Source organism: Nelumbo lutea, chromosome 6 (assembly GCF_056320005.1).
Source record: "Nelumbo lutea isolate HS-2025 chromosome 6, American lotus-T2T, whole genome shotgun sequence".
Taxonomy (NCBI): Eukaryota; Viridiplantae; Streptophyta; class Magnoliopsida; order Proteales; family Nelumbonaceae; genus Nelumbo; species Nelumbo lutea.
Window position 1 is genome coordinate 26,338,547 of NC_142689.1, and position 26,081 is coordinate 26,364,627.

Here is a 26,081-nt window from a genome sequence, read left to right on the forward strand (position 1 = left end):
GCCCAGCCCGTAGTTCGGCCCAGTATGGCCTATATATATATTTTATATATTATAATTATGTAATAATATATTAATATATATATTTTTAATTGTATTATACTAATTTATTTAATTATTGCATATATAAGCAATTTTATACACAAAATTCATATAAAATTAAAATTTTAAATTTTTTTATTAATTTTTTAAATAAATAGCTTTGGCCTAATACACGGCCCGACCTGGCCCAAGGCTTGGCCCACAGGCCCATATGGACCCGGGCCATGGGCCGTGCCGGGCTGACCCCTAAATTTTTCACCGGGGAGGGTGGCACAGCCCGCACCGCCCCCACTTTACACCTCTACATGAACCATTCAAGCTTTGTTCGCAATAATAGTTGAACTTATATATAATATTTTTAATTATTTGTGTAATAAATAATAATTTTCTTCTTCTTCTTCTTCTCATCATCATCATCATCATCATCATCATCCTTGTTGTTGTTGTTATGAGCTTGAATTGAGCCAAACTCAAACATATGAGCTTTTGAATCAAATAGAATTCTAACTAGGTAATCTAGGCCAAGTTTGGGAGTGCTTATTTGAATAAGCACTTATGTGTGTGTGGCACCCCACTTTTTCAATCATCATCATCATCATTATGAGCTTGAGTTGAGCCAAACTCAAACATATGAGCTTTTGAATCAGATAGAATTCTAACTAGGTAATTTAGGCCAAGTTTGGGAGTGCTTATTTGAAAAACAAGTTGAATAAACACTTATGTGTGTTTGGCAACCAACTTTTTCAAGTGCATATTTTAAAAAAATAAACACTTATTTTATATTGGTGTTTGGTGGTCTTTTTTCCCCAATAAACATTTATTCATTCATTTAAAAGACAAATTGAGAAAGAACATCAAATTGATATTCATAGAAAAAAAATGAGAATGTTGGTTGGATGCCATGTCCACTATTCGATTGAAGATGAGAAAAAAAAAAAAAAAACAAAGATTAGAAAAGAATGTTCACCAACTTGGATGCACAAGCTTGGAAAATCCCCAACGTTTAAGAGAAAGAATAAGTTGGTATTCACACACAAAAAAAAATAAATAAATAACAAGGCTGCCCTCTAGAATGGGAACCCCCAGTGCTTGGATTTTTTGTTTGTCACTCAAGGGATTTTAAGAAATTTTGACATGATCCTCTGCAATTTTCTAGAGATATCTTTTTTAGAAACTCAAGACAGATTTAGAGAAATTTAGGTTTTGACTTGAAGAAAGGCATATTTACCCAAAATATCCTTAATTTTAATACATGCATTAATAGAACTTCTCGCAAATATAAAGGCAATCATCAACAACTTGTAAAATTGGAATGGAAGGGCCACTCCTAGGGATTTCACACCCAATTAATTTATCCATACTGATTGATTCACTCTCAAGTTTTAATGATAAAGCTTTAGCACAAAACAAAAATGTACGGGCAAAGGGGTCCCCTTGTCTAATCCCCTAAGGCCTCATTCATTTGCATTTTTATAATTTACTTACCCATGTTCTTTTGATTTTCAGGATTCCAGTTAAGTAACAGAATGTCATTTTTACCCATAAAAGTTAATATAAAATGGACAAAATTATCACATTATTATTTATAAAATTTCCCCTCCATGTGAGAAAGTTACTTACCCACTTGGGAAATGGGTAAGTTTTACTAGAGAAGTGGAGCTTATTTTATTGTAGGGCCCATCAGTAAATGTAAAAAGAACATTGTAAAGTTGGTCAATGGTAAAAAGATACCTATTGACCAACTTTCTTAGGCTTATTTAACAGTAAACTAATGGGGCCTAAAGGGTAGAATCTCTTGTAGGGGTGCCATTAATAAGGATATGAAAGGAAACATGCCTAATACATTCCATGACACAAGAAACCTACTTGTGGTGAAAATCAAATTTGAGAAGCACTTTTTTGATAAAACCCCACTCAAATATCTATGCCAATTTTGCAAACCATAATTTCCATTTTATCATTTTTTATTTTTTTTTTCCTTATGGAGTGGAAAACTTCATGAGCAATTAAGATATTATTAGATATTTGTCTATTTGGCATAAATGCACTCTAGAATAGTGAATTGGTATTATCAAGGAGATGCTTGATATAGTTAGCTAGAATTTTGAAAATACTTTTATAAATCACATTGCATAGACTAATGGGTTTAAAATCATTTACTGTTTATGAGTTCCCTTTTTGGGAATGAGAGAAACAAATGTTATATTAAGAGTTTTATTCATTTTCCAATAATGAAAAAATGCCCTAACAACCAAACAAATGGAACCATCAATTATTGGCTAGATTATTATTATTTTTTTAAATAAGGCATTTTAAACACTCGGGATTTCCTATTCACTTTTCCTACCCACTCTCTACCTGCCGTGAATTGGAGCCACACATCTCTATTATGAATTGAGAGATGTATGACTGCAATTCAGTGCAGATAAAGAGTGAATAGAAAATCTGGGCTCCACTTTAAGCTGTCTGGACTAGGTGCTTTTAAGCCTAGAAGTGCCTGGAGAGCATTATAAATTCCGGCATTAGAAACCTCACTAACAATGTTTTGATTAAACTCATTAGAGATGGGTTGATGTCATTAACAAACTCAGCATCACATGTACCTTCATATTTAAATCTGTCCTCAACAAAGTAGCAAAAACTATCCACTCCCCGCTATAATTTTTGATACCAAGAATTCTATTTTTGCATCTTCTGGTTGTGATGCGTGCTAATATGGAAGAATAGATTATTATTGTCACCAAAATTAAGCCACTCAATTCTAGATTTTTTGGCCCAAAAAACTTTTTCACGAGCCAATATATTATTTAACTGCTTTTGTTGAGAACTTTGTAGATTAATTAGGTAGGGATTAGCAGGATCCTCAAACAAACTTTTTTTAACATTCTCCAATTGAGATATCAGATTTCCTAATTTTTATATTCCCAAAATGTTTTTTATTATAGTCTTTAATTTTATGGACTAGAATATTCCTTTTTTAATGAATTGCATTGCTTTAGACCTACTAACATCACACTCCCAATCATTTCTAATCAGACCCGAAAAGCTGGGGTCAAGGTACCACATGGCCTCAAACCTGAGTGGTTTGGGGTAGAGCATTTAGAAAGGTTGGTCTCGAGCAAGAGAGGTGAATGGTCAGAGGATAAAAATAGGAGTTTGACAAGATTCCTCTATGGAAATTCACATTTCCCAACATCATTAACCAAATACCAATCAATTGTCTCCCTAGTAGAAGAGTTCCTCCATGTAAATTAAATACTTTTAATGTCAAGATCGATCAATTTACAACTAAATATAACATCATTAAAATCTCTAGTTTGGCTAGAGTGAACATCTCTCCCTCACATTTATTTAAACTATTTTGTAGAGCATTGGAATCACCCATGAGGCACCATGCTCTAATGCTCTATTAATATTATCAACAACCTTCTTAATCCAATTTCATACAATAATTTTTTCTTTTTGTTTATTAGGAAGGTATGGTTTTCAAAATTGGATTGGACCAAAAAACTGGGAACCGGTCAAGTTTCATTTTACCCTAAAACCGTTATTTCGCCAGAAACCATTGATATTATTTATTTATCAAACCGTTCGAACCATCCAATGGCTTTGGCTTTTTATTTATTTATTTATTTAATTTTTTCTATAATAGGCTGTCCATTTGGTTTGAATGATTGGACCATTCGGCCCGAGAACCAGACCCTTGACTGGTTCGTTGTTTGGTTCAATTTTAAAAACCCTATAGGAGGCCATAAATCATGGTTTTCGAACCGTCGTTGATCTGGATGGTCGTACCATTTGGCCTGGAAACCGTCCAGACAACTGGTTCCATTTTACTCCAAACCTGATATATGTCCAAAAACCGTTGAATCGATCGACAATCTATTGACCCAAGCAGTTGAATCGTTGACTCGTTCAACAATTTTGGCCGCTTTTTAAATTTAAATTATTTTTTATTTTTTAATTTATTTTGTTAGAACGGTTTTTGACTGTCAATTTGGAAACCAATGGTCAGAACGATTCCGGTTCCGAGGTCGCTTTTAAAACATTGGCATAAAGCAATAAACTAAGGTGTTCAACCAAAATTGATTAGTAACTAAATAGCCAATATGTGACAAAAGCATGAAATAGTCTTTCATTAGATAGAACAATGTTGACAGTAAATTGGCTAGAATCCCATAGGATCGATCCATAGCCCACTAGAGATCAAAACAAAAGGTTCCAACAATACTATTAGCACTAGGGCTAACTCTTGTCTCTGGAACCAGGTTTGTGGATTCTAACAATTTCTTAAACCTGGCGTCTAAATACTAGGGCGTCCATCCAGCTTACAATTTTCATCTTCAAAGTTTTTATTTGCTGAGAACCCATGCCATCTCTTAAGTGCATGAACTAGGAATTCAGAGGATCGAATACCCCATTTTCCGTCTGCCCTTATGGTTATGGTTATGGGTGCTGGGTACAATAGGCACCAAGCCCGGCCCACTGTGGGCAGGGTTTCGGCTGCAGTTCTCTGTCTCTCTGCGCTGCATATTTTAATGCCTTCGGTTTAGTTTCACACTTTCACACTTTCACAAGGGTCCGGGTCGTATAAACTATCTATCATTGCCTAACTCGACTGTCATCATCCGGGTTATCCGGTTAGGGCGAGTAAGAAACTACCGTTGGGAGTGGCGGAACAATTTAAGAATTAACCGCAGCTTTCATCGCCCATCTCTAAGAAAGAAAAAGCAGAACGAATTTAAGGGTTAGGCTCGACCTTGACTTTCTCACTTTATCCACAGCAGTCCTGTTAGGAGAAGTGTTGCTGCGCTATCTTTTCCTTCTCTCCCCAGAACAACAAAGCAGAGGTACCGTTTTTTTTTTTTCAATTTAAATATATATATAGTTTTGATTGGTTGAACTTCTTTTTTTTTTTTTCAATTTAAATATCGTTCTCCATTTCAGTTTCAGTCAAATTCTTTACAGATTGCAGATGTACCCACTTCGGAACTATGACTTTTATTTGAACATCCAGTCTTTTTATGAACTTTACCTCCTTTTGTTATGGTCTCCTATAAAATCAGTGCAGAAACTATAAAAATGCCACCTTTAAGCTTGGATGAACTGATCACATACTTACCCAAATTGATTTTTTCACTGTTATTTCTTCCTTACGTTAGAATACACTTCTGTCACCTAATACAACTCGAGTTCATAGATTACATTTTCAAAATTTAGAAGTTGTGAGTTTTGTTAGGAATCTTGCGTCGTAAAGAACCTTTAGGATCGGCAATGGTCATTCTCCCAGTTAATGGAGTTTATCACATCTTATTCAGGCGTTTCCGTAGCATCAAGTCACAGAGATTCCTGATTAGGTTAAATTCCAACAGGATGGGAAGTGCCTCATCACTGGCTCAGAAGATGATTTTATGCTTCCTACAATTGCAAATTGGTTTAGGAATCAGAAGGACCAAAATAGAGAGACAAGACATTTGTCAAGCGAGATTGACCATGAAGTTGATAAAATTAGTAGGATTCTAAAGAATAGGTTCTGGTAGCCAGTAGCTGTTATCCAAGCAATAACCCCGTTCTACCAACCTATTCTAAAGAATAGACTGATATCAATTTTAAAAATGACCATGGTTGACAAACTATTGAAAAGGTTGAGAATGGCTGTGGAGATTCCCCACAGAATCAAATTCTCTCTGGGCAACTATCATCACCAGTAAGTATGGGTTAAATGCAAATGGTTAGGACTGCAATCTCCAATCAAACTGATCAGAAGATCAGCTCTCTCTAATCCCTGGAAAGGTATTTCTTCTATTCACAACTTTTTTTCTTTCATTAGATACAAGGTAGGTAACAGTAATAGAATAAAATTCTGGATGGATTTGTGGTGGAGCAACTCCACATTAGCAGATCTGTATCTTAGGCTCTACAACCTTACTATAAATAAGGGTGCAACCATCTCCCAGTGCCTTCCCATATCCAGCAATGAAAGAAACCTAAACCTGAACTTCAGAAGACCCTTAAGGGATCCGGAGATCAGTGAGCTAACTGAACTCCTTTATCTTAGTGAAGCCTACATCTCCCCAAATTCCCAAGATTCCCAAGTTTGGAAACCCCACCCTGGAGGTGAGTTCTCGTCCAAGTCTTTCTTCGAATCTCTGGTTGTAGATACTTGAGACAGTTATTTCCCTCACAAGAAGATCTGGTGCAAGGCTATACCCTCAAGAGTGAATTTCTTTGTTTGGGAGGCTTGTCTGCAGCGAGTGAACACCTGTGAGTTACTGCAGAAGAAAAATCTTGGAAGACTTTATATCTCCCCTCACGCCTGTACACTATGCTTATGTGAAGGTGAGACAACAAACCACCTCTTCATACACTGCCAGGTGTCTAGCAGCATCTAGAACTTCTTTCTTCAGTTAGTCGGCTTCAGTTGGGTGGCTCCTAAGCATCTGCAGGATCTGATTTCTCAGTGGCAAGGAATAGGTCTGAGCAAGAGAGGTAAGACCTATTGGTTGATAATACAGCACGCTGTTCTTTGGGGAATTTGGGAGGAAAGAAACAATCGGCTGTTTGAAAATAGGTCCAAATCTAAAGGTGAACTGATCAGCCACATCTACCACTACTGCAACTTGTGGGCCTCTAGTTCAGAGGAGTTTATTGTAGTTAGTATCAATGATCTCATCAGCAACATATATAACTTCCTGGTTTCTTTCCCTCCTACCCCTCTCTCTACCAGAGCTCCTTTAGTTAGAAGGGTAGGAATCTGGACTCTCAGCTTTGATGGAAGTGCTTATGGTAACCCCGGAGCTGCCGGCATTGGAGGAATTCTAAGAGATGAGAATGGCCACACATGATGGGTTTATAGTGGTCCGATTGGCATAGCTGACTTAACAAAGGCAGAAGTGTTAGCAGCTCTAACAGGGATTCGCCAAGTCAACAAACTGGGCATCCAAAGCTTCTCAATTGAAGGTGACTCAGCCAATACTATAAGATGGTTGGAACAACAGGAAACTGGACGTTGGAGACTTAGTCACTTCCTATCAGAGGCAAGGGACCTCCTGGCTCCTTTGAATGTTTTTCTAACCTGGATCTGAAGGGAACTAAATGCAATGGAAGATGGTCTAGCAAAATTAGGAGTTATTCTAGAGACTCTATACTGTGATTCCTGTCCTCCTGTGTAATTCTCAGGGGGTCTCGCCCCTCCTTTGTATTTGTACACACTCTTGTGTACCTCTCCTTTCTTCAATAAAATTGTTAACATTTCTCAAAAAAATGATTGGAACTCAGCCTATGGTTCTTTAAGTGGGCCCACAGGAAAATAGGTGATAGACATTCAATGAACTCTTATGGTCTAATGGTTGATGTTATTGGAAAATCAAAGCAGTTTAATGTTAAGTTGGAATTGGTTGAGGAAATGGTCCAATTGGGACGATTCACGATTGATCTTGTCGGTAACACTGAGTTGGATCATGTGAAGGCATGCAGTAGCTAGCAAATAGACGGATGCAAGAGAAACCTTCCTTCAAATAGAACAATTTGGTTTGAGCAAGGACACTTCAGCTATGACATGCTCTTGGCCACATTATACAGGGAGGGAAATGATGAGCATGCATGGGTAGCATTTTTGGAGTTCAAAAATGACATACATCCAAATTATCATACTTTTAATATTTTGATACATCAATGGTGCAAAGCAAGGCAATTGGATAAGCCCACTTGATTATGGAAGAGAGAGAAAATGCGGGTTTCATCTTTGTGTGCTTTCTTATACTAGTTTTTATTGTGGTGAAAAGGATTTCCACAAGTTTGATGCTGTTCTTGATGAGATGAAGTCCAAGGGTTGCTCTCCAAATGCGTTGACTTATACTATTATTATGCATTCTTTGGCAAAAGGCAGAGAAACCAGTAGAAATCACTGTTTGTAAATCAGGATGAATTCCTTGTGAAGAGAAAGAAGAAGAAGATGAAGAGTTTCAACAGTAGAGAAGAAAAGAGAGGAAAGAAAGAGTGGGATGTTAACCAGAATTGAATTAGTTTTGGCCGCCAACCCCTCATTATATTTTATACTTAACTTAAAAGAATGAAAGATTACAAGAATGCCTTTAGTAGGGCGGCTACTAAAGTAGCTGAATAGTCACAACTTAAAAAACATAAGCTAATGGGCCTAAAGCCCAACAACTTCCTAACTTAACAACTTAAAATAAGAACAAAACAACTGGGCCCAATAACTAGAAATCGGCCCAACTCAACACTCCCCCTCGAGTTGGGAGTAAATGTCACACATTCCCAACTTGCGTAGATCATGCTCCAGCTTGTTCCTTGCAACACCTTTTGTGAGAACATCAGCAAGCTGTAGATCAGAAGCAATGTATGGGAGAAAAACTTCCCCAGAATTCACCCCTTCTCTGATGAAATGTCTATCCACTTCAATGTGCTTAGTCCAATCATGCTGAATTGGGTTATGGGCAATGTTAATTGTTGCTTGGTTATCACAATACAACATCATAGGTTCTTCTGCCTGTACACCAAATTCTCCCAATAGGGAACGGATTCAGAGAAGTTCTGAAACTCCATGTGCCATGGCCCTGTATTCAGGTTCAGCACTTGATCTTGCCACCACTGTCCATTTCTTACTCTTCCACCAAACAAGGTTACCCCCAACAAGGGTGCATACTCTTGAAGTAGATTTCCTGTCATCATGGCATCCTGGCCAATCTGCATCTGTATAAGCCTCTAGTTTCAACTGTCCATGATTAGCAAACAATATGCCTATGCTCGGGTGTCCCTTCAGATAAGCAAGAATCCTGTCAACAACCTCCCAATGCTGGACTTGTGGAGCATGCATGTATTGACTTACCACACACTGCATAGGAAATGTCTGGTCTTGTCATACACAAGTATAGCAGCCACCCCGCAAGCTCTCTGATATCTCCCAATGTCCTTTACTGGCTCACCTTTTGATGCATTAATTGTATGATTTTGATCAATAGGAGTACTGATTGCCTTTGTTCTAAGCTTCCCTGTTCTTGAAGAAGATCCAAGACATACTTCCTCTGAGAGATAAAAATTCAATGTTTTGATCTTGTAACTTCAATGTCTAAGAAGTATCTAAGTTCTCCAAGATCCTTAATTTCAAATTCTTTGTGTAGATTATTCTTCAAACAATCAATCTCACTTAGATCATTCCCTGTGACAACAATATCATCCACATAAACAATTAGGACTAACACCAAGGATTTCCTTCGCTTCACAAACAAGGTATGATCGGATTGAGTCTGAGTGTAGTCAAAAGCAACCAAGGCCTTCTTGAACCTGTCAAACCATGCTCTTGGAGATTGTTTCAAGCCATAAAGTGACTTCTTAAGCCTGCATACCTTTCCTTTTTTAGCATTACTGTAGAAGCTAGCAGGAAGATCCATATACACTTCCTCTTGTAAATCCCCATTTAGGAAAGCATTCTTCACATCAAGTTGAAACAGGGGCCAAGAGTATGTGGCAACAAGAAAAAGAAGTATCCGAATAGAGGTCATCTTTGCAACTAGTGCAAAGGTCTCTAAGTAATCAATGCCATAGGTCTGTGTATACCCTTTTGCAACAAGTCTGGCTTTGTACCTTTCTATACTTCCATCTGCCTTATATTTTACTATGTAAACCCATTTGCATCCAACAGTCTCATTGCCCTCTGGTAGGTCTACAATCTCCCATGCTGATTCTTAATTAAAGCTTCCATCTCTTCTTTCATAGCTGTTTTCCACTTAGGCTTGGAGGGAGCATCATTGACACCCTTAGGTATAGACATAGAGTCAAGAAAGGAAAGAAAAGCACGATAGGAAGGAGAAAGTCTATTGTAGGATAAGTACTGTGAAATACAATAAGCAGTACACTTTCCCTTCCCTTTTTTGAAGGTAATAGGAAGGTCCAGGTTATCTATAACGGGATTAGTAGAACCAATGGGAACTAAAACAATAGAGGGATCAAGAGGAATACTTGAATTTGTGTCAGCTGAATCTGGAGTCTCCAAGGAACCGGCAGGAAGTGATGTGAGTTCTGCTGCACTGGAATCAACCTCCCTGTGAAGTCTCTATCATGAGTAACGCTGAGAAGCAGGACGCAAGGGAGGTGGTAAGGTAGGTGACACAGGAGGATCAGGCACAGGAGTGGACATAGGGACTGGAACTGGGAGAGGGATAGACTGCTCACTCACTTCCCCAAAACACTCCCCCCGAGAAGGATTCTTCGAGAAGAAGTATGTGGACTAAAAAAAAGTGACATCCATAATAACATACTGACTCCCAGAGACAGGATCATATCTGCAATACCCTTTCTAATTTTCTACATATCCAAGGAAGACACTTCTTTGCCTTTGGGTCAAGCTTCGAGCGGTGAGGACCAAGGACATGTGCAAATTAGACACACCCAAACACCCTGAGAGGAATATGAAACATCTCCCCCTCAGGAAAAAGAAGACTGAATGGGGTGCTGAATCCAAGTATACGAGAGGGCACCCTGTTAATCAAATATACTGCCGTGAGATCTGCGTCACGCCAAAACTGAACTGGAACTGTAGATGTGATCACCATGCTTCTTGCAATTTCAACAATGTGTCTGTTCTTCCTTTTTGCAACACCATTATGCTGTGGACTGTAGGAACAACTGCTCTAATGGACAACACCATATTCTAACAAATATGAAGCAAGGTGTTTTTCAAAATATTCCTTGGAGTTGTCTGATCTGAACACCTTTATTCGTGTTCCAAACTGTGTTAGCACCATCTGATGAAATTGCCTTACCAAGGATGGTACCTCATCTCGAGATCTCATCAAGTAAACCCAAGAATATCGAGAGAAATCATCCACAAATAAGAGAAAATATTGATAACCACCCATAGAAGGAACATGATAAGATCCCCACACATCAGAATGAATAACATCAAAAGAAGTAGAACACCTTTTATTACTAGCTTTAAAGGAATGTCTACAATGCTTTCTAAGTTGACAACCTTCACACTCCAGACTTGACAAACTAACAGACTCAAATAGCTTTGGAAACACAAGACTCATAGAAGGGAAAGGCAAATGACCCAAACGATTATGCCAAAGCATAATTTGACCCACAGACCCTAACTCACTATCCCTGCTGACATGATGACACTAATGAGGATGAAGCACATCCAGGAGGTAGATTCCATTCACTTCACGACCACTCCCAATCGTCCTCTTTGAATCTAGATCCTGCAAGATACAATGACTAGGAGAAAAAATTACTGAACAGTTCAGGTTTTTAATCAAACTACTAACAGATAACAAATTAGTGTTCAATCTAGAAACATGAAGGACAGAGGGAAGGGAAATGGAATCACCAATCTTGACAGACCCCTTCCTAGCAATGGGAACATGAGACCCATCAGCTGTGGAGACCCTGTCTCTGCCAGAACAAAGCTAGTAAGAGGAAAAAATGGTGGAGCTATGGGTCATGTGCTCTGAGGCTCCAGAATCTATAATCCAAGGAGGTCCCTCCTTACTTGAAGTAGAAACATAATTTGCAGTGGCATCCTGTGTGAGCAAAGGAAGTAAAATGAACTCCACCAGAACCACCTGTACCTTGTTGTCCGCCTATTTTCAAGGCACCAAGGCGAGGATAGGGGAGGTGCTTTGTTGCCTAGTTTCCTAAGTGGGGTGACAAAGCTTTTTTTTTTTTTAATTAAAATCATGAGTTCTACAGTAATTCCCTAGGTTCCATAGCAACCACCAACCAGTTTTCACTTGAAATTCTCTATAACCTTCAATGTTAGATCATAGAAAATCAACATACTCATGAGAAGATAAAGAAAAAAGAAAGAAAATTCAGAAAATGTAGGGGCTGAGCCCCTATTTTTGTCCTAGGTAAAGAAGAAATGGGTTGATTGGACAAAATCTTAAGTTCTTCCTTGCTCATTATTTTAGGTTCCAAGTTCTTGAGAGTTCAAGACATCATACACCAACATGTGTGTTGATTGAACCATAACAAATAAGAAAATAATAAAAAGAAACTAGTTTATAAATCTACAAAATGAATAATTTAGTTTAATAATATCTATTTTATTATTATAATCTCAAAAATATACAAAATATTTCACAGCGCCATGTACAAAATAGCTTGGTGTTTAAGTGAGGCAACCCTCCATGGTGCCTTGTTGTCTAGGCATCACCTTAACAACTATGCTTCAGAATGGGTAGGTTGATTTGTTTGCAATCATCAAGTTGTGTGTTTTACTCTCCCTGAATTTTATTGTGAATAATTTATACATGCATGCATTGGTATCTTTTCTGAATATGCATTGTTCCTGAACAATACAGTGTTCTTTGCCTGGAATCTGTATGTTTGTCTGCCACTTGGATTTGCTACTAACAGAGTTAACACTAAACACAATCTCTTTTTGATCAATGACTGTCAAATTTATTAGTTATAAAGCAAAAAAGTCCATTTATGTACAGGTGTTCTTTTTATAAGGAGTCTCATCTCAATTATTTAATCTTCTTTTTCTTTTCCTTACAACTGTGACCAAAACATTTGTTCTATCCCCACCCCTTGCTTTGCTAGAGCATCAGCCAAGCTATTATGGGCTTCCCTTGGAATCCAATGAACCCTCACATCTCCATATCTCTGTTCAGCTACCTGAACCTTTTTACTTCATTAGTGTAGGAACAGAAAGCAGCCTCACTTTTTTACACTATCCTACCACCAATTTTGAATCTCCTTCAATAATGATCTTTTTTTTTTTGACCAACAAATGATTTCATTAAAGATGAAGATTAAAGTTAATACAATTGTTGAAGATACAAACACCCTTTGGTAGCATTCAATAATGAACTTTTCCATATCCATTTCCTCTGCTTTTTGCAAGCCTTCCATAATATCCATAATTTCAGCCCTTATGGAATCTCCTACACTTATTGGGTCCAAGAACAAAGCTACAATCTGACCTTCCTCATTTCTGAAGGTCTAGACACAACCATTTGAAAAATGGGTATTAAAAAGAAGAAACAAACAGCATCTGAAAATGCATTCTGACATGGAACTGCCTTATTGGTTAAGGAAAGCTTAGAGATAACAGCAACCTAAATTTTCCTGTTGTTATCGCATTTTATTCTCTCTCCTAAAAAGGTAGAGATGAAAGAAAATTTATCAGGCTTCCTTCCCCTTTTAATATCTCTCTCTCTGCTAGTCAACTACTGGGCTAAAAAAGGGCTATCATTCAATGATATTACTAGTTATCTGTAGTCTTGGGAGGGTACACTGTATAGGGACTTACTAAGCTGTGCATCCAATATCTATCTGCCAGTTAGATCTTGGTAATGATTTGTGATATATTTTATGGTCTTGAGGACCATTTTTTTTAATAGCACCGTTAATTAATAACTTCCCCTTGAGGTGACTTGACAAGGGATTAAATCTTTTCTTGTTAGTCAATTTGGTCTTCTCTGTATTAAGCAACAACCACTCTTCAACTTTAACATTGATGTCATAGAAAGTAGAGAGAGAGACAACAGGAGTGGTGTATTCAGGTTCAAATCACTAGAAGGCGTATGAATTGTCCAAATGACTGGATATTCTTTTACCAGAATGAATACTTGAAATCCCATAAGGGAACTAACTAAACTAAGGCCTTTTTTCATCCTACTGTTTGATGGAATAAGGGCAATATTCATGCTTGAAGGACTAGATGACATGATTGCAAGGAACAGTTTATCTGGGCTTGAAAAACTGCAGTCAAGAGAAGATCAGTGACACAGTCACTTCTGTTGTTGTTCTGCCTTATATTGACATTACAGAAACTGTTAGAAGGGAATGGAAGAGATGAAATTTGAGATTAGATTTTGCACAGAATAAAGTAGTTTGGTCTGTTATAAGATATGATGCCCAGATGCAGATGCGGACACAGTGGATATGGGAAATGGGGATATGCCTCTCTGCTTTCATACCTAGTTTTTGAAGTTGAATGCCATTTCTCAAGACTTATGTTGCCATATTTAATTAAATTTCCAATATGTACAGATTTTTTTAATAGTATAATTTGTTAAAGATTACTATTTTATATATTTTAGAAGTGTTATCTGTGCAGTATCTGGTATCATATACATTGCTACACTAGGCATGTATAGGGTATCATAAGTTACCAGCATGAAAAAATGTTAGAACTTTAATGAGTTGAAATTGCTGGATCATCTAACTAGTGTAGGGATAATATTTAAGGACATTAGGTACTTGATTGAACTAGGAAGTGGAGTGGGTTCAGGTTGAGGAGTCAAAGGAGTGATTAGGTAGTTTTTATACTTTTCTGTATATAATCAAATAGGTAATAATAATATTATTTTTCTCTATAATTCCTTTTCTTGATTTTTTTTTATGCACAGTCGCACAACAAACAGAAGGTACTACCATTCTCTCTCTCTCTCTATGAACCAACTTAGAAGAAGATAAAATGGTGAAGATTAATGATAAAGATAAGTTAAGAAATTACCTTTTAATCTTGTCAATGAGATGAACCTCTTACCAGGCATGTTCTCCCTTAAATCAAATCTAATTATTTGAATGAACTCAACTCATTTAAGCCTTGTCTCAACTACATTAAGTTGGCTAAATGAATCCTGTACTGCCATTCCACTCTGTTCAGTTCGTATCAACTTCCTAGCATGAGCACAAAATGACTTTGGCAAAAGTTTTAATGCCACCTGCCAACTTGACACAACTCTCCTTTATCTGGGTTTGGGATCAGCAGTGCAAAACAAGCTCACACTGGCAAAATTAACTGTCTGAATGATGGTGATCCAAATTTTCTATGGACAGTGGATGCTACTATCTTCCTATTCTGAGATAGGCATACCAATACTTTGCCAATGCACTAGCCTAAAATTTATTATTTTGTTATTGGAAGGGTACATTCTATTTGAATGTATGCTTTTCTTCTTAATGCCCTCATTCTGGCTGAAGGGAAATGTTCTGCATTTGAGTTGATCTAAAACCTAGGAGGTATGCTTCACAAGTATTTTGAATTAATGTTTTTAAAACTGTCCTGTAAATAGAACCAAGTTTGCATCCGGGTGGCAGTTCAGCGGCTCAACTGTCTGGTTCAAATGCATCAACTCATGACATCATAATTAAATAATAAAAATATAAAAATACAAAAAAAGAAATTACAGATTCTTTTTTGAAAAATTGGACAGATCTCTAATATTATATATTCATTATATTAAATAAAAATAAATGTGATAAATAAGAATTATTTTTGTAGAAAAATCATTTTCTTTTACTTCAACATTCTCTTAGATTTCAGAGGTGAAGGTTTAACATGTAGATCTAGATCTAAGTTTTGTTTGTAAGTCAGATAAGAATTCCCATTTATCGGCTTAAAGATTGTTAATTGTGATAAGTATTGATGTTTTAATTTTTTGCTACATATTGGTGTTTGTGCCCTGACATACTGCACTGTTGTTGCATATATTTTATTTATTATGATTAAATTGCTCATGAACAACAGAAAATAAACAGTCAATTGACAGTACAAATTTATGGACTTCTCTGCATTTCTTGTTTGCTTGATCCTTTCATTAAGTAATAGTTCTCCATGGTGACTGCAGTCAGAGACATCCATTTTGAACTGAACTCTTCGTTATGGAGATTGATCAGAATGTAAAAGACCATTCCCTTGTTCTCTTGAAGCAGGGGGCAGAAGCCGTAAGTGAATTTCATTTTTTTCTCTACTTCCAAGAACTTGACTTTGACACACACCTGCTTCTAATGCTTGTTTTTGCCTTCTTTTGCAGAGAGTATACGAGTCAACTTTTGTAGGAAGGAGGTCAATTATCAAGGAACGTTTCTCAAAGAAGTATAGGCATCCGATATTAGACTCAAAAATTACCCTTAAACGCCTGAATGCGGTTAGTTTCTTAAAAGAGAGTTGGTTTCAACCGATGTTGTTTCTATTCCTAGAATCTATGAGTTGGTACATGGTCAACTTGTCATGGTTCTATCTTCATTGCAGGAGGCTCGGTGCATGACAAAAGCAAGACGACTTGGTGTTTCCACACCAGTACTGTATGCTGTTGACCCTGTACTACATACCCTAACATTTGAATATGTAGAGGGTCCCTCTGTTAAAGACATATTTCTTGGCTTTGGTTTGCATGGTGTTGTCAAGGAAAGAATGGAAAACATTGCAACACAGATTGGTGATGCAGTTGGGAAATTACATGATGGTGGCCTGATTCATGGTGACCTGACAACATCAAATATGTTAATCCGAAGTGGTACCAATCAACTGGTGAGCTCTTGGATCCTCACATTTTCACACACATTCAAACCTTAAAAATCGTGTTAGTTGTTATTCTTTGACCCTGCTGTTATGTCAGGTCCTCATTGACTTTGGTCTGAGCTTCACATCAACTCTTCCAGAAGACAAGGCAGTTGACTTATATGTACTTGAGAGAGCTTTGCTGTCAATGCATTCCTTATGCGGGAATGTGGTATGTCCAGCAGGCCTCTTTCTCTGTTTTTCTTATTTCCATATAAATATCAAGATCCTCATAGTTTGCCTTTTGGACAGATGGATCAGATACTGGCTGCTTACAGGAAATCATCGAAGCAGTGGTCATCCACATTGAACAAGTTAGCTCAAGGTGCAGCTCTGTTATTTATTTTCTCCACATTTGAAAATGGTTGCTCATTGTTTTTATCTCAATCTTACTGGTTTCATTTTCTTATCTAAAATATTTTACAGTTCGACAAAGAGGTCGAAAGCGCACCATGGTTGGATGAATCCTCATTGACTGAAGAATATAAAATAACAGTACGTCAGATAGGAGAAATGCCATTACAGATCAATGAAGACTACAATATATTTTTATTCAAAGCAATATTTGTGAGCATATTTTGTACAAACGATATCTTTCTCTGTGTTTTCTTTTTGTTTAAATTTTACCTTTTATTATGGAATCTAGGGCATCATACTTGAGTAGTAAAATTATCTCCACTTGTGCAGTTAAAACTTGCCTGGGGGTGTTCAAGGCATCCTCTAAATCGGCTAGCATCTTCTTCACTTCTGTATCTCAACCGGCTAGCATCTTCTTCTACAGGACAGAGAAGAGTTAAGGCGTAAAAGAAGGCCCACAGATGTGTGATCATCAACAAAAAGAGGGATCAATGAGTTCAGAGTTTGCAGTCTCATTACGCTGTTCTTGATATCCCAACTAAGTTTTTCAAAAGAAAAACATTCTCATTTGCATTTGCCTGCTTCGCGGCAAAAAAGGTTCCAGCAATCTGAGAATCCAAGACTACTAGCAAACTTTCAACACTTTTTGACTTGGCGACTTAATTCCACATCAAGTTCTGAGACAATTATTCTTCTTCTATAAAGTTTTTATGATGACCTTCCCAATTCCCATGCTTTGCAGCATATGCCACCAAAACATCATTTAAAAATGGTTGCAGGCAATACCTCAGATTCCAGGATACTTAACCTGGATCAAACCATCCTAATTCCAAATAGAACACTCTTATCGTGGTCTTATCCACTTGGGTAGATCACACATCTGTGGGCCTAATTCCACAACCTAATTCCAAATAGACCACTCAAATAGTCAAACCAACCTAATTCCGATTATCCAGTATCTCCAAAACGAGTCATATAGCTCAAATAACATCTTCCCATGGCTTGATCTGTCTCCTATTAATAAAAGCTACAAGATATATTCCCATAAAAAGCATATTAGAAGAGTAGTGAATGCATGGTTTTTCATCCCTTTGCAGAGAAATGCCACTCTGCAATCAAACAAACAGCATTTCTCCTTCTATTGGACGACAGAGTGTACCACTATCGACTCCATGAAAATTTCAGTCAGGCCCTGCCACAGAAAATCATTGAGGTATTATCAAACTGTACTAGATCAGTAGAGAATTAGAGATGAAACATGAAAGCTATTCAATGCTGTATTACACTTCAAGCCAAACTACATGACAGAGAGATGCAGTTTCCAGGTCTGAAGCTTGTTTCTCATCTTCGACGACTAGCTTCCGACGGTCATTTATGTTCAGCATTGTAGAGATGGCAAGGTGGTCGTAGATGTTTTATTGGAAAACTTCCTGAGCAAAACCCATGGTAATGGAGTTATTTTTCAATTTAGGGGGAGACTCCACAAGAAGGGACGAAGCTCTTGCTAACTTTGAAGGCAAAGAGAGTGTACGTGAGAACGATGGAGCTCTACAATAAAACAATTTATTATTCCTAACAACACCCAATTTTCTCATGGAGCTCTACAATAAACAACACGCAATTCTACAATAAGGGGGTGTTTGGTTCACGGGAATATACGTTTGGAATCAGAATTGGAATGGGTCATTTTAATTCCAACTGTTTGATTGGGTGGAATTAGAATCCCATTCCCATTCCAGTTGGAATGGCATTCCCCATTTGAGGGAATGGACATTTGGGGAATAAAATCTCATTCCGGTTTATACCAATTCTGATTTCAATTCCTGTCTTGAGCAAACAGACTGTGGGAATAGACCATTTCGATTTCAATTCTGATTCTGATTGCTTTGGACCTGTCTTAATCAAAGAGGAAAAATTTGTCACGGATAATCTACCTGCCTGGCAGATTGCTTTGGACCAAAAGCCAAGCACCAACCAAAACTTCAATTCTTGAAGCTAAGCACCTCAGATGAATTTATACAAAGAAATTACAGAATGCAGTTCACATACAATTTTACCTGAAGTGGTATTAATAGTATCTTCCAATATAAACCTTAAGCAAATTGAGAGAGAGAGAGAGAGAGTTTTAGCCAGTCACTGATACTGTTCTTTTGCTTACAAAAATGGCTTTTCAGTCGTCAGGAGTCAGGTAACCAAACCATACACCTAAATCATAAGCCATTTTTCTCGAGTCATATCCGCATGGGAAATTGGGGCCCCAACCAAAAAAAAAAAAGGCAAGTTCCAAACGAACTGGGCCTAGAAGAGTAGCTTCAAAGCAATTCCTTTCTCCCATTTGCTAAAATAACCTGCAGCCGCTCAGGCCTCCCTAACCAGATCCATAAATAAAACCTGGAATCCAGGATGAGAAGCCCACGTATGAAAATGTTTGCCTCCTCATTCCTGTCTTTGAAGGCTTCATGTTCCCATGTGACATGACATTATAATCACATGGGGCCTTAACTCTTAAATATTACATACTCCGTTGGTCCCACTTTGATCGTTTGAATTCCATGGGCCCCACAAGATCCGCCGGTTGTTGTATTAATCTATTAAAGTGGGGGCCCCTTTGCTTTGTACTAGCAGCAACTACGTTTGCGCACGCAATTCCATCGTAATATTCCTTAGGTCCCACATGATCCCTCGGGCCTTTATTTTCGTGGACCCCACTAAATAACATTACGGTAAAATGACAATGTTGTTGAGAGTGGGATTTGAACCCACGCCCTTTCGGACCAGAACCTTAATCTGGCGCCTTAGACCAACTCGGCCATCTCAACTTCAACGACAGACTTAAATTATAAAGATATCTAATTTCTTCCATAAAATCCAGTCAACCATTCAAAAAATATTGGTGGAAAATATGAACTACGCAAAAGCTTGGGTCTAGAGGCATGGAAACCATTAGATCATTCTTGAGCCTCAACTTCCTAATGAGATTCTTTGAAAGCTTTGAAATTGACTTGCTAACCCAAGCTAAACTCAATAAAACTTAGGTTAGAATTAAGTGGGTTTGATCGAGTTTAGACTAGTTATTTAGGTTTGAAAAATCATCTTACTAATGCTTTTCAGATCTATCTTTAATTTGGACTTTACTCAGGCTTTATAGTCCAATATAAAAAAAAAAAAATAGAACAAAAAGAAGAATTTATGGAAATGTTTTTACATAATACATAAATATATATACTTTTCATACATAATATGTGTCTTACAAGCTGAAGGGACTCTAGAAGAGCTAAGGGAAGATTGAAAAATACTTGGGTAGAAGTAATAAGGCCTCACTTGGTTGGCGAGAATAGGGGTTTGGAATTGGAATCAGAATGGGTTATTTCAATTCCAACTGTTTGATTGGGTGGAATTGAAATCCCATTCCCATCTCTGTTGGAATGGTCATTCCCTGCCCCTCATTTGGGAATGAAATCTTATTCTTGCTAATTCCAATTCTGATTTCGGAGGATTTCAATTCCGATTCCAACTTCAAACCAAACAGATGCTAATTCTGAATTTCTGATAGAATACAAATGTAGCCAAAATTTTTGCATCACTATGGAAACAGTTAATGCAAACATAAAAGGAGAGCTTAGAGAAGGCTTCCTTGTCTCTCATGCGCTTTTAAGAAATAGTCTCTGGAGGCCCAAATGAGATAGATGCATAATCAGGGCTCCTAGTGGATATTAGAAAAGTGCATTATATAATAATATAATTCCAGAGGCGACATTCATGGATACAGAAAGTTTGATGAGACGATCATGACCGCCTCTGTAGCGGTCAATGGGAGTTTGAAGCAGATTTTTAGGTTTTAGTGATTAGAGCTATAGTTTTATCAAACACCATCTAAGATCAATCCTGGCCTGAGACTAGATATTTAGGCTCATCCACTGATTTTGGGCTTGTCTAAACGATGATTATAAGCACTATGTTCAAGATGAGGCCAGCCCAAATGCACCCCAAATTTGTGAGCGAGAGACATGGGCGTCCATGTATCTGGCCATGTATTCAATTCCTGTGCACAGAAGACCAAATCCTGGAACAATTTATTTTAATTATTTATGCACATTTTTTTTTTCATACTTTGACATGATCTGCGGCAAAAGGCTTCATCTGAGAGACTGTGATTGATGCAATCCTTTTAATTTGAACAATTTCGAGTTGTTTAAAGTAAAATATAATCATCGCCACATTGACAATGAACCTAAAAACAGGTTCTATTTTCTCTGTTGAAATCCTTAAATGGTCCCAATTCCGATTTAATAATTATTTTAGTAGGATAGTTTCATATCCACTATGTTCCACTTGTGCATTCAAATGTCCCCTGAATTATGCAACTTGGCCAATGCCATTTCCAGTAAGTTCATTTATATCCAAACACATTATTTTATTTTTTGTTTGTATTGGCTACATTAAGGCTGTGTTTGATTTAAAGGAAAAAGTAGAAAAATCTTTACAAACTTTGTCCCTATCCTTTCCTTCAAAGCAAACATAACGTTAGTTTCAATTATCTTCTTGTATTGTGCCAAATTAATTTATGGCAAATACTATAGTGCAGCCATGAAAACTAGTTATGTATGGTAAAGCTAAATTTATATAGCCAACCACCCCATGAATTTACTAAGCTATCCACTTGTAATTCAAGGTTTTTATAGTTGATTGGCTCAATCTTGACTTTATGGTGTGGAGAAATTACTCTTTATTTAAAGATTTATTTAGAATTATCCATTTGAGTTGGTATGTATTTACTTGGATGGATATTATAGCTCATTCCAAACTTATTATCATTATATATCCACAAGACACATAAATGAGAACATACAAGTATGATAGATGTTTTGGATGTGTGGTTGTGGTGTATCTTGTGGGTAAGTGCTGATAAGATTCTCATGGATAGCAGATTTGAACTCGTTTTCAACCTAAACTATTAATTCTTAACATTGAATTTTTGGAAGGAGTACAAATGCAAATATGGACAATGTAAATACATACAAAATGATACAAAACATAAAGTTTTGCACTCTATATTTACATTTGTATTCCATGCAAACTTAACCAAAGTGTCTCCCTCCCTTTCTCTTTCTCAATGAATAATCCCCTATAACGTATCAATATGTAACTTAATTATCAAGTCAATGAATACACGTCCCTTTTCACAGCCATAACCTTTAATTAAATAATAAGTCAATAAAAAAGTATATTTGGTGAAAACAATTGGCAATGTTCAATGAGGGAGTACTAAAAAAATGAGTAATTCGTTAAAATCTTAGTGTGAACCTTTTCTAAATAAATGGCAATTGTCCAATTTTAGAAACAAACATTTACAAAAGAAAATAAGGAAGCCTAATATACTTATATAAATAATGAACAAAATAAATGTTTATAACTCATTCGAGATATCAGATCACACTGAGAATCCAAAATTAATTAATAATGAAGATGGACCAAATTTCAGAAGGTGATTAATCCAATTTTAGATATAAATCGCTTTATGTTATCTTTGGGTAGGCTTGCTTACCAACTAACTTTTTTTAAAATACCCATTATGATCTCATCAGGATATCCTGGTTGCAAGAATTCTAATGTGGGTCTCACTGGAAGTGTACTTAGGGATCAGGGTTCCCGCCACTAAATGGGCCCCAATCAATAATCTTAACCATACAAAAGAAAGTTGACCACAACCACAAAAAGAAAAAACAAAGGAGATTATTGATTAAGGTTCTCGTTTTGCAAAGAGGTTAGACAGACCAAAGCAAAAGACCAATTAAAGAACCTGAAGAATTAATCTCATGATGAACTTTGTGCCAAACACTTAATTGTTCTTAATTAGGTGAAACAAATTAATCTATTGTTGTTCTAAATTAAAATTTCTCTGCTACTTGTTGGTCAATACGTTTTTGGATAACCTTGCTAATATTAGTATATAATTAATCCAATCAGTTTAAAAAAATAAAAAAGAAAAATTAATAGCTTTGTTGTAATTAAGCTGCAATTAGGCAGCAGGACCCTCTCTTAAAGCAGTGCCTATCATGGGTGTAACTTGGATTGGATTTTTTTTTTTCCGAATTTCGAATGAAATCAACCCAAAACCCGAACCTAAAGCAGTGTGAAATGCTAACTCGAACCAACCCGAATTTCAACTCTAGTACATTTCAAGGATACAGTTCCCTTTTTGCCATTCATGAACTACAGAAGTTCTTGAACCGATTACAACTTCGGTTTTTCTTCTGTTTGGTGGAATGGGCTCTTAATATATCTTTTAAGAGACAGAAATTCGATAAAAGACTCAAGTGGGTGAATGATGAAGGCAAGATTGTACGAAGTAACCATCAAGAGGCCCCAGATGAAAGAGAGGCTAGCTGGAGCTAGTCCATCACTCTGGTCTCTCTTTCAAGGAAGATAAGATCGTGGTGAATCAGAGACAAAGAGTTGGGTGATTTGATGGGCGACGTGGAGATGATAAAGAGACGATTGTGACAACAATGTCTTCACTCACTCCTCAAGGAGAGGGAGGTCGATCGGTAGGATAACAATTCCATTACTGTGTTATTATCTGTATTTCTGCATATTCAATTTTAATTCTGTATGAAGATACACTGTCCTATGGTCTGTTGGCTTTCGATATGCTGTGTCCAGTGTCCACCTTGCTGTCGAGTATGCAGGCTCAGGCTTTGGTCTGACCGAGCATCCGTATGGCTGGCTTAGCTCGTTTAGTGGGGCGAGTCTGGTCTGACCAATCGGCTGATGGTGGTCCACTGGTCCTCGCCTTAGGGAATTTGAAAAATAACAAGGTTATTATTATTTAAAACTCCTCTTTACTTTTTTTTTTTATTTATCCTGACTTAAAATCTCTGAACATCCTCCTGTTAGATATCTACTGTTACGAGACGAACGTTTTTTTATAAATTTATTACATTACCCCTCCCTTTAAGTTTTTTTTTAGGAATAAAAACTGGAAAAGACATGTGCAATACATGGGCTGGTGTTAAAAAGGCTGCTTTTGAAAACGATGTAAATAAGTGTGAATGTAAATATGTAGAGTGTAAAACGGTTGATATAAATTGTAAAATTGGATTAATTTTGTACTGATAATTTTATCTTTTTACCAAATAGATTTTTAGCTGTAATGGATGTAAACATGAATTACAATAAGGCATATGCTTTTTTTTTTTTATTTATCAAAAGCCCACATGAAAGTAAATTTACTTTTTTTTTTATTGATGTACTTTTACATCTTATTATCAATGTAAATGTGTATTGGCCTCTCATTTGTCAATGCATAAATATAATGTTGTCAAATACAGGCAAAAGTGAACCAAAATGTAAATTTACCCTGAGCTGAGATTTACACTTCATTTGCATCCTTTCCAAAAGCAGCCAAAGATATCCATGTTACATTCATTTTTTGCACATGTTTTTCAAACAAGTAATCTACAAAAATCGGGGTTAATTTGATCATTAAAAGAAATCAATAGCTCAATTGAACAACTTCTATTAATGGTCGCTAACATTGATTTGAGTTAATGGAAAGTAAGTTTTAGAGAACAAAAACTCTTTCATAAGAGGAATAGAGGATACACGGAGGTTTAGAAAATTCAGGGTAAGTTTATGAGAAATGGGAAAAGTGAAAGGGAGTTTTTGATAATAACCCAAAATAAAAATTAGACACTTAGAGGTCTTCTCTGGTCCGTTTGGTTCACTTCTGAAGTCAGAATCAGACTGGGAATCAAAATATCTTAGAATTGGAATTGGAATTAAAATTGAAGTCCCATAGTCTGTTTAGTTCAAATAGGAATTGAAATCATGGTTCAAAGTATCGATACGATACACCCGATATGAGGCGTATCGTATCATATCTTTTGAAAAAGATACAATCCAAAACGCCTGTTTTCAGATGTTTCAGACCCCCAATTATTTTAATAATAAAAAGTATGCTAAAAGCTTCACAAAAATCAAAAAGTAAAAAAAAAAAACAAAAAAAAAATAAAGTTTCGGCCGAGGGAGGAGAAGGGAATGACTATTCCCTAAACAGGGGAATATGATTCCACCAAAAATGAAAATGGAATTTCAATTCTGCCCAACCAAATGGTTGAAATTGGAATGGGCCCTATTCCACCCAATCATTCTGATTATGATTCTATTCCTTATTCCCACGAACCAAACGATCCTTTAAGTTCTCTGTAGTCCCATATCATTGTCATCAGCTACGTGAATTGATTGGACCGGTTCATGCAGTTGAGTTTGATCACTGTGATGACACCCAAAACTTTGGAGACCCATCCATTCCTTTCCACGTAGTAGTCTGAGTCCAGGTCAGTAGGTCCAGTTGTCGGTCCCGTCCTCATTCCTCAGTCTAAAGAAAATTTCTGGTCCTAGGTCAAAAATCAGTGTTGCTATAGAAGAGCGTGTCCTACAAAGAAAAAGTAGTCTATAGATCGGATGGCAGCGAAATTGCTTTTTACATTGATCTCCGACAAAAGAAGATATCTTTGGTGGGATCCAGTGAAAGGTGGATCCTTGATCCTGCATGCGTGACACGTGTCCAAACATCTAATCCGAATACGTAAACTGTAATTGGTGTATAAGATGACAAATGTTAGAATTTAGTAGAAGAGAGACACAGAGAAGTAATAGTTCAAAACAGAAGCAAAGGGAGGGGGGGCAAAGGTGCTTTGAACATATTTTTTTCAGTGCCAGAGGTGAAGAAAATGACACAAGAAGAAAGCCCTTACAAAAGGAGGAAAAGCAAAAAATAATTAAAAGCCCAAACAACACCTGAAATGGGTAGAACCGTATAGAAGAAAAGGGAGTAAAAGTTGAGAGCCAAGCAAAGAGATGGGTCGCTTCGCTTGACGAGGGGTTTCATTTCATTGTTTCAAAGCTGAAAAGCAAAAGCCAACAGAACCCCGCTCTTCCCTACTCTCCAACAGAGAGAAGATACTTTGCTCAAAGTACAAATCAAAGATCTCCCTTTGACTGCCTCGTGATCATGATTTTGAGATATTTTCCTTCTGATTATTGGACGACGGCATTTTCTTATTGACACGTGGCAAAAGAGAAATGGCCAACGGGCTTTTTAGCAATTGTTTAAGCTAATAAGGTAGGAGTTTTGTGTATTAAGCAATCACAGAGAAATCTCACAGAGTCACAGTGTGCTTACAATTCAAGGTTCTTATCACTATGTGGGCCCCCACGCCAATTCGATGGGCCTGAACGCTCGTGATCTACACGCTTCATTTCCTATAATAGTGATGGTAGATAGAAGCCATAGTAGTCAAAACCAGTCCATTGACTCAGAGTTAACTCACTGCTTCTCAAATGAGTAAGAAATGGGTGT

The 26,081-nt window shown here is 37.0% G+C and overlaps 1 protein-coding gene and 1 non-coding gene across 4 annotated transcripts; one reads left to right on the forward strand and one right to left on the reverse strand.

Moving 5' to 3' along the window:
* The first annotated feature begins 4,299 nt into the window (after positions 1 to 4,299).
* Positions 4,300 to 17,443, forward strand: LOC148848073 (uncharacterized). 3 transcript variants are annotated; one of them, XR_016101343.1, is made up of 8 exons: positions 4,300 to 4,889; positions 15,648 to 15,744; positions 15,834 to 15,947; positions 16,052 to 16,330; positions 16,419 to 16,532; positions 16,613 to 16,685; positions 16,787 to 16,927; positions 17,048 to 17,443. XR_016101343.1 is itself a non-coding variant. In XM_088952185.1 (8 exons), exons 2-7 carry the CDS (start codon positions 15,682 to 15,684, stop codon positions 16,822 to 16,824), a joined length of 681 nt encoding a protein of 226 aa, XP_088808311.1. In that variant the 5' UTR covers positions 4,300 to 4,889; positions 15,648 to 15,681; the 3' UTR covers positions 16,825 to 16,855; positions 17,048 to 17,443. The 3 variants fall into 3 exon arrangements, 2 of the variants coding, with proteins under 2 accessions (XP_088808311.1, XP_088808310.1); XM_088952185.1 differs by having other exon boundaries at positions 16,787 to 16,855; XM_088952184.1 differs by having other exon boundaries at positions 16,787 to 17,053.
* Positions 17,444 to 19,455: 2,012 nt separating this feature from the next.
* On the reverse strand, positions 19,456 to 19,536 carry TRNAL-AAG (transfer RNA leucine (anticodon AAG)). Its single transcript has one exon. It is a non-coding gene; the product is annotated as a tRNA-Leu (tRNA).
* Between the last annotated feature and the right edge of the window lie 6,545 nt (positions 19,537 to 26,081).

What these genes read in the sequence shown, in the direction of transcription:
- LOC148848073 (XM_088952185.1), top strand. Translation starts at nt 15,682, where the DNA reads ATGGAGATTGATCAGAATGTAAAAGACCATTCCCTTGTTCTCTTGAAG. An exon ending in TGAAGCAGGGGGCAGAAGCC is followed by an intron (nt 15,745 to 15,833) that starts GTAAGTGAATTT and finishes CTTCTTTTGCAG; the next exon opens with AGAGTATACGAGTCAACTTT. An exon ending in CCCTTAAACGCCTGAATGCG is followed by an intron (nt 15,948 to 16,051) that starts GTTAGTTTCTTA and finishes TCTTCATTGCAG; the next exon opens with GAGGCTCGGTGCATGACAAA.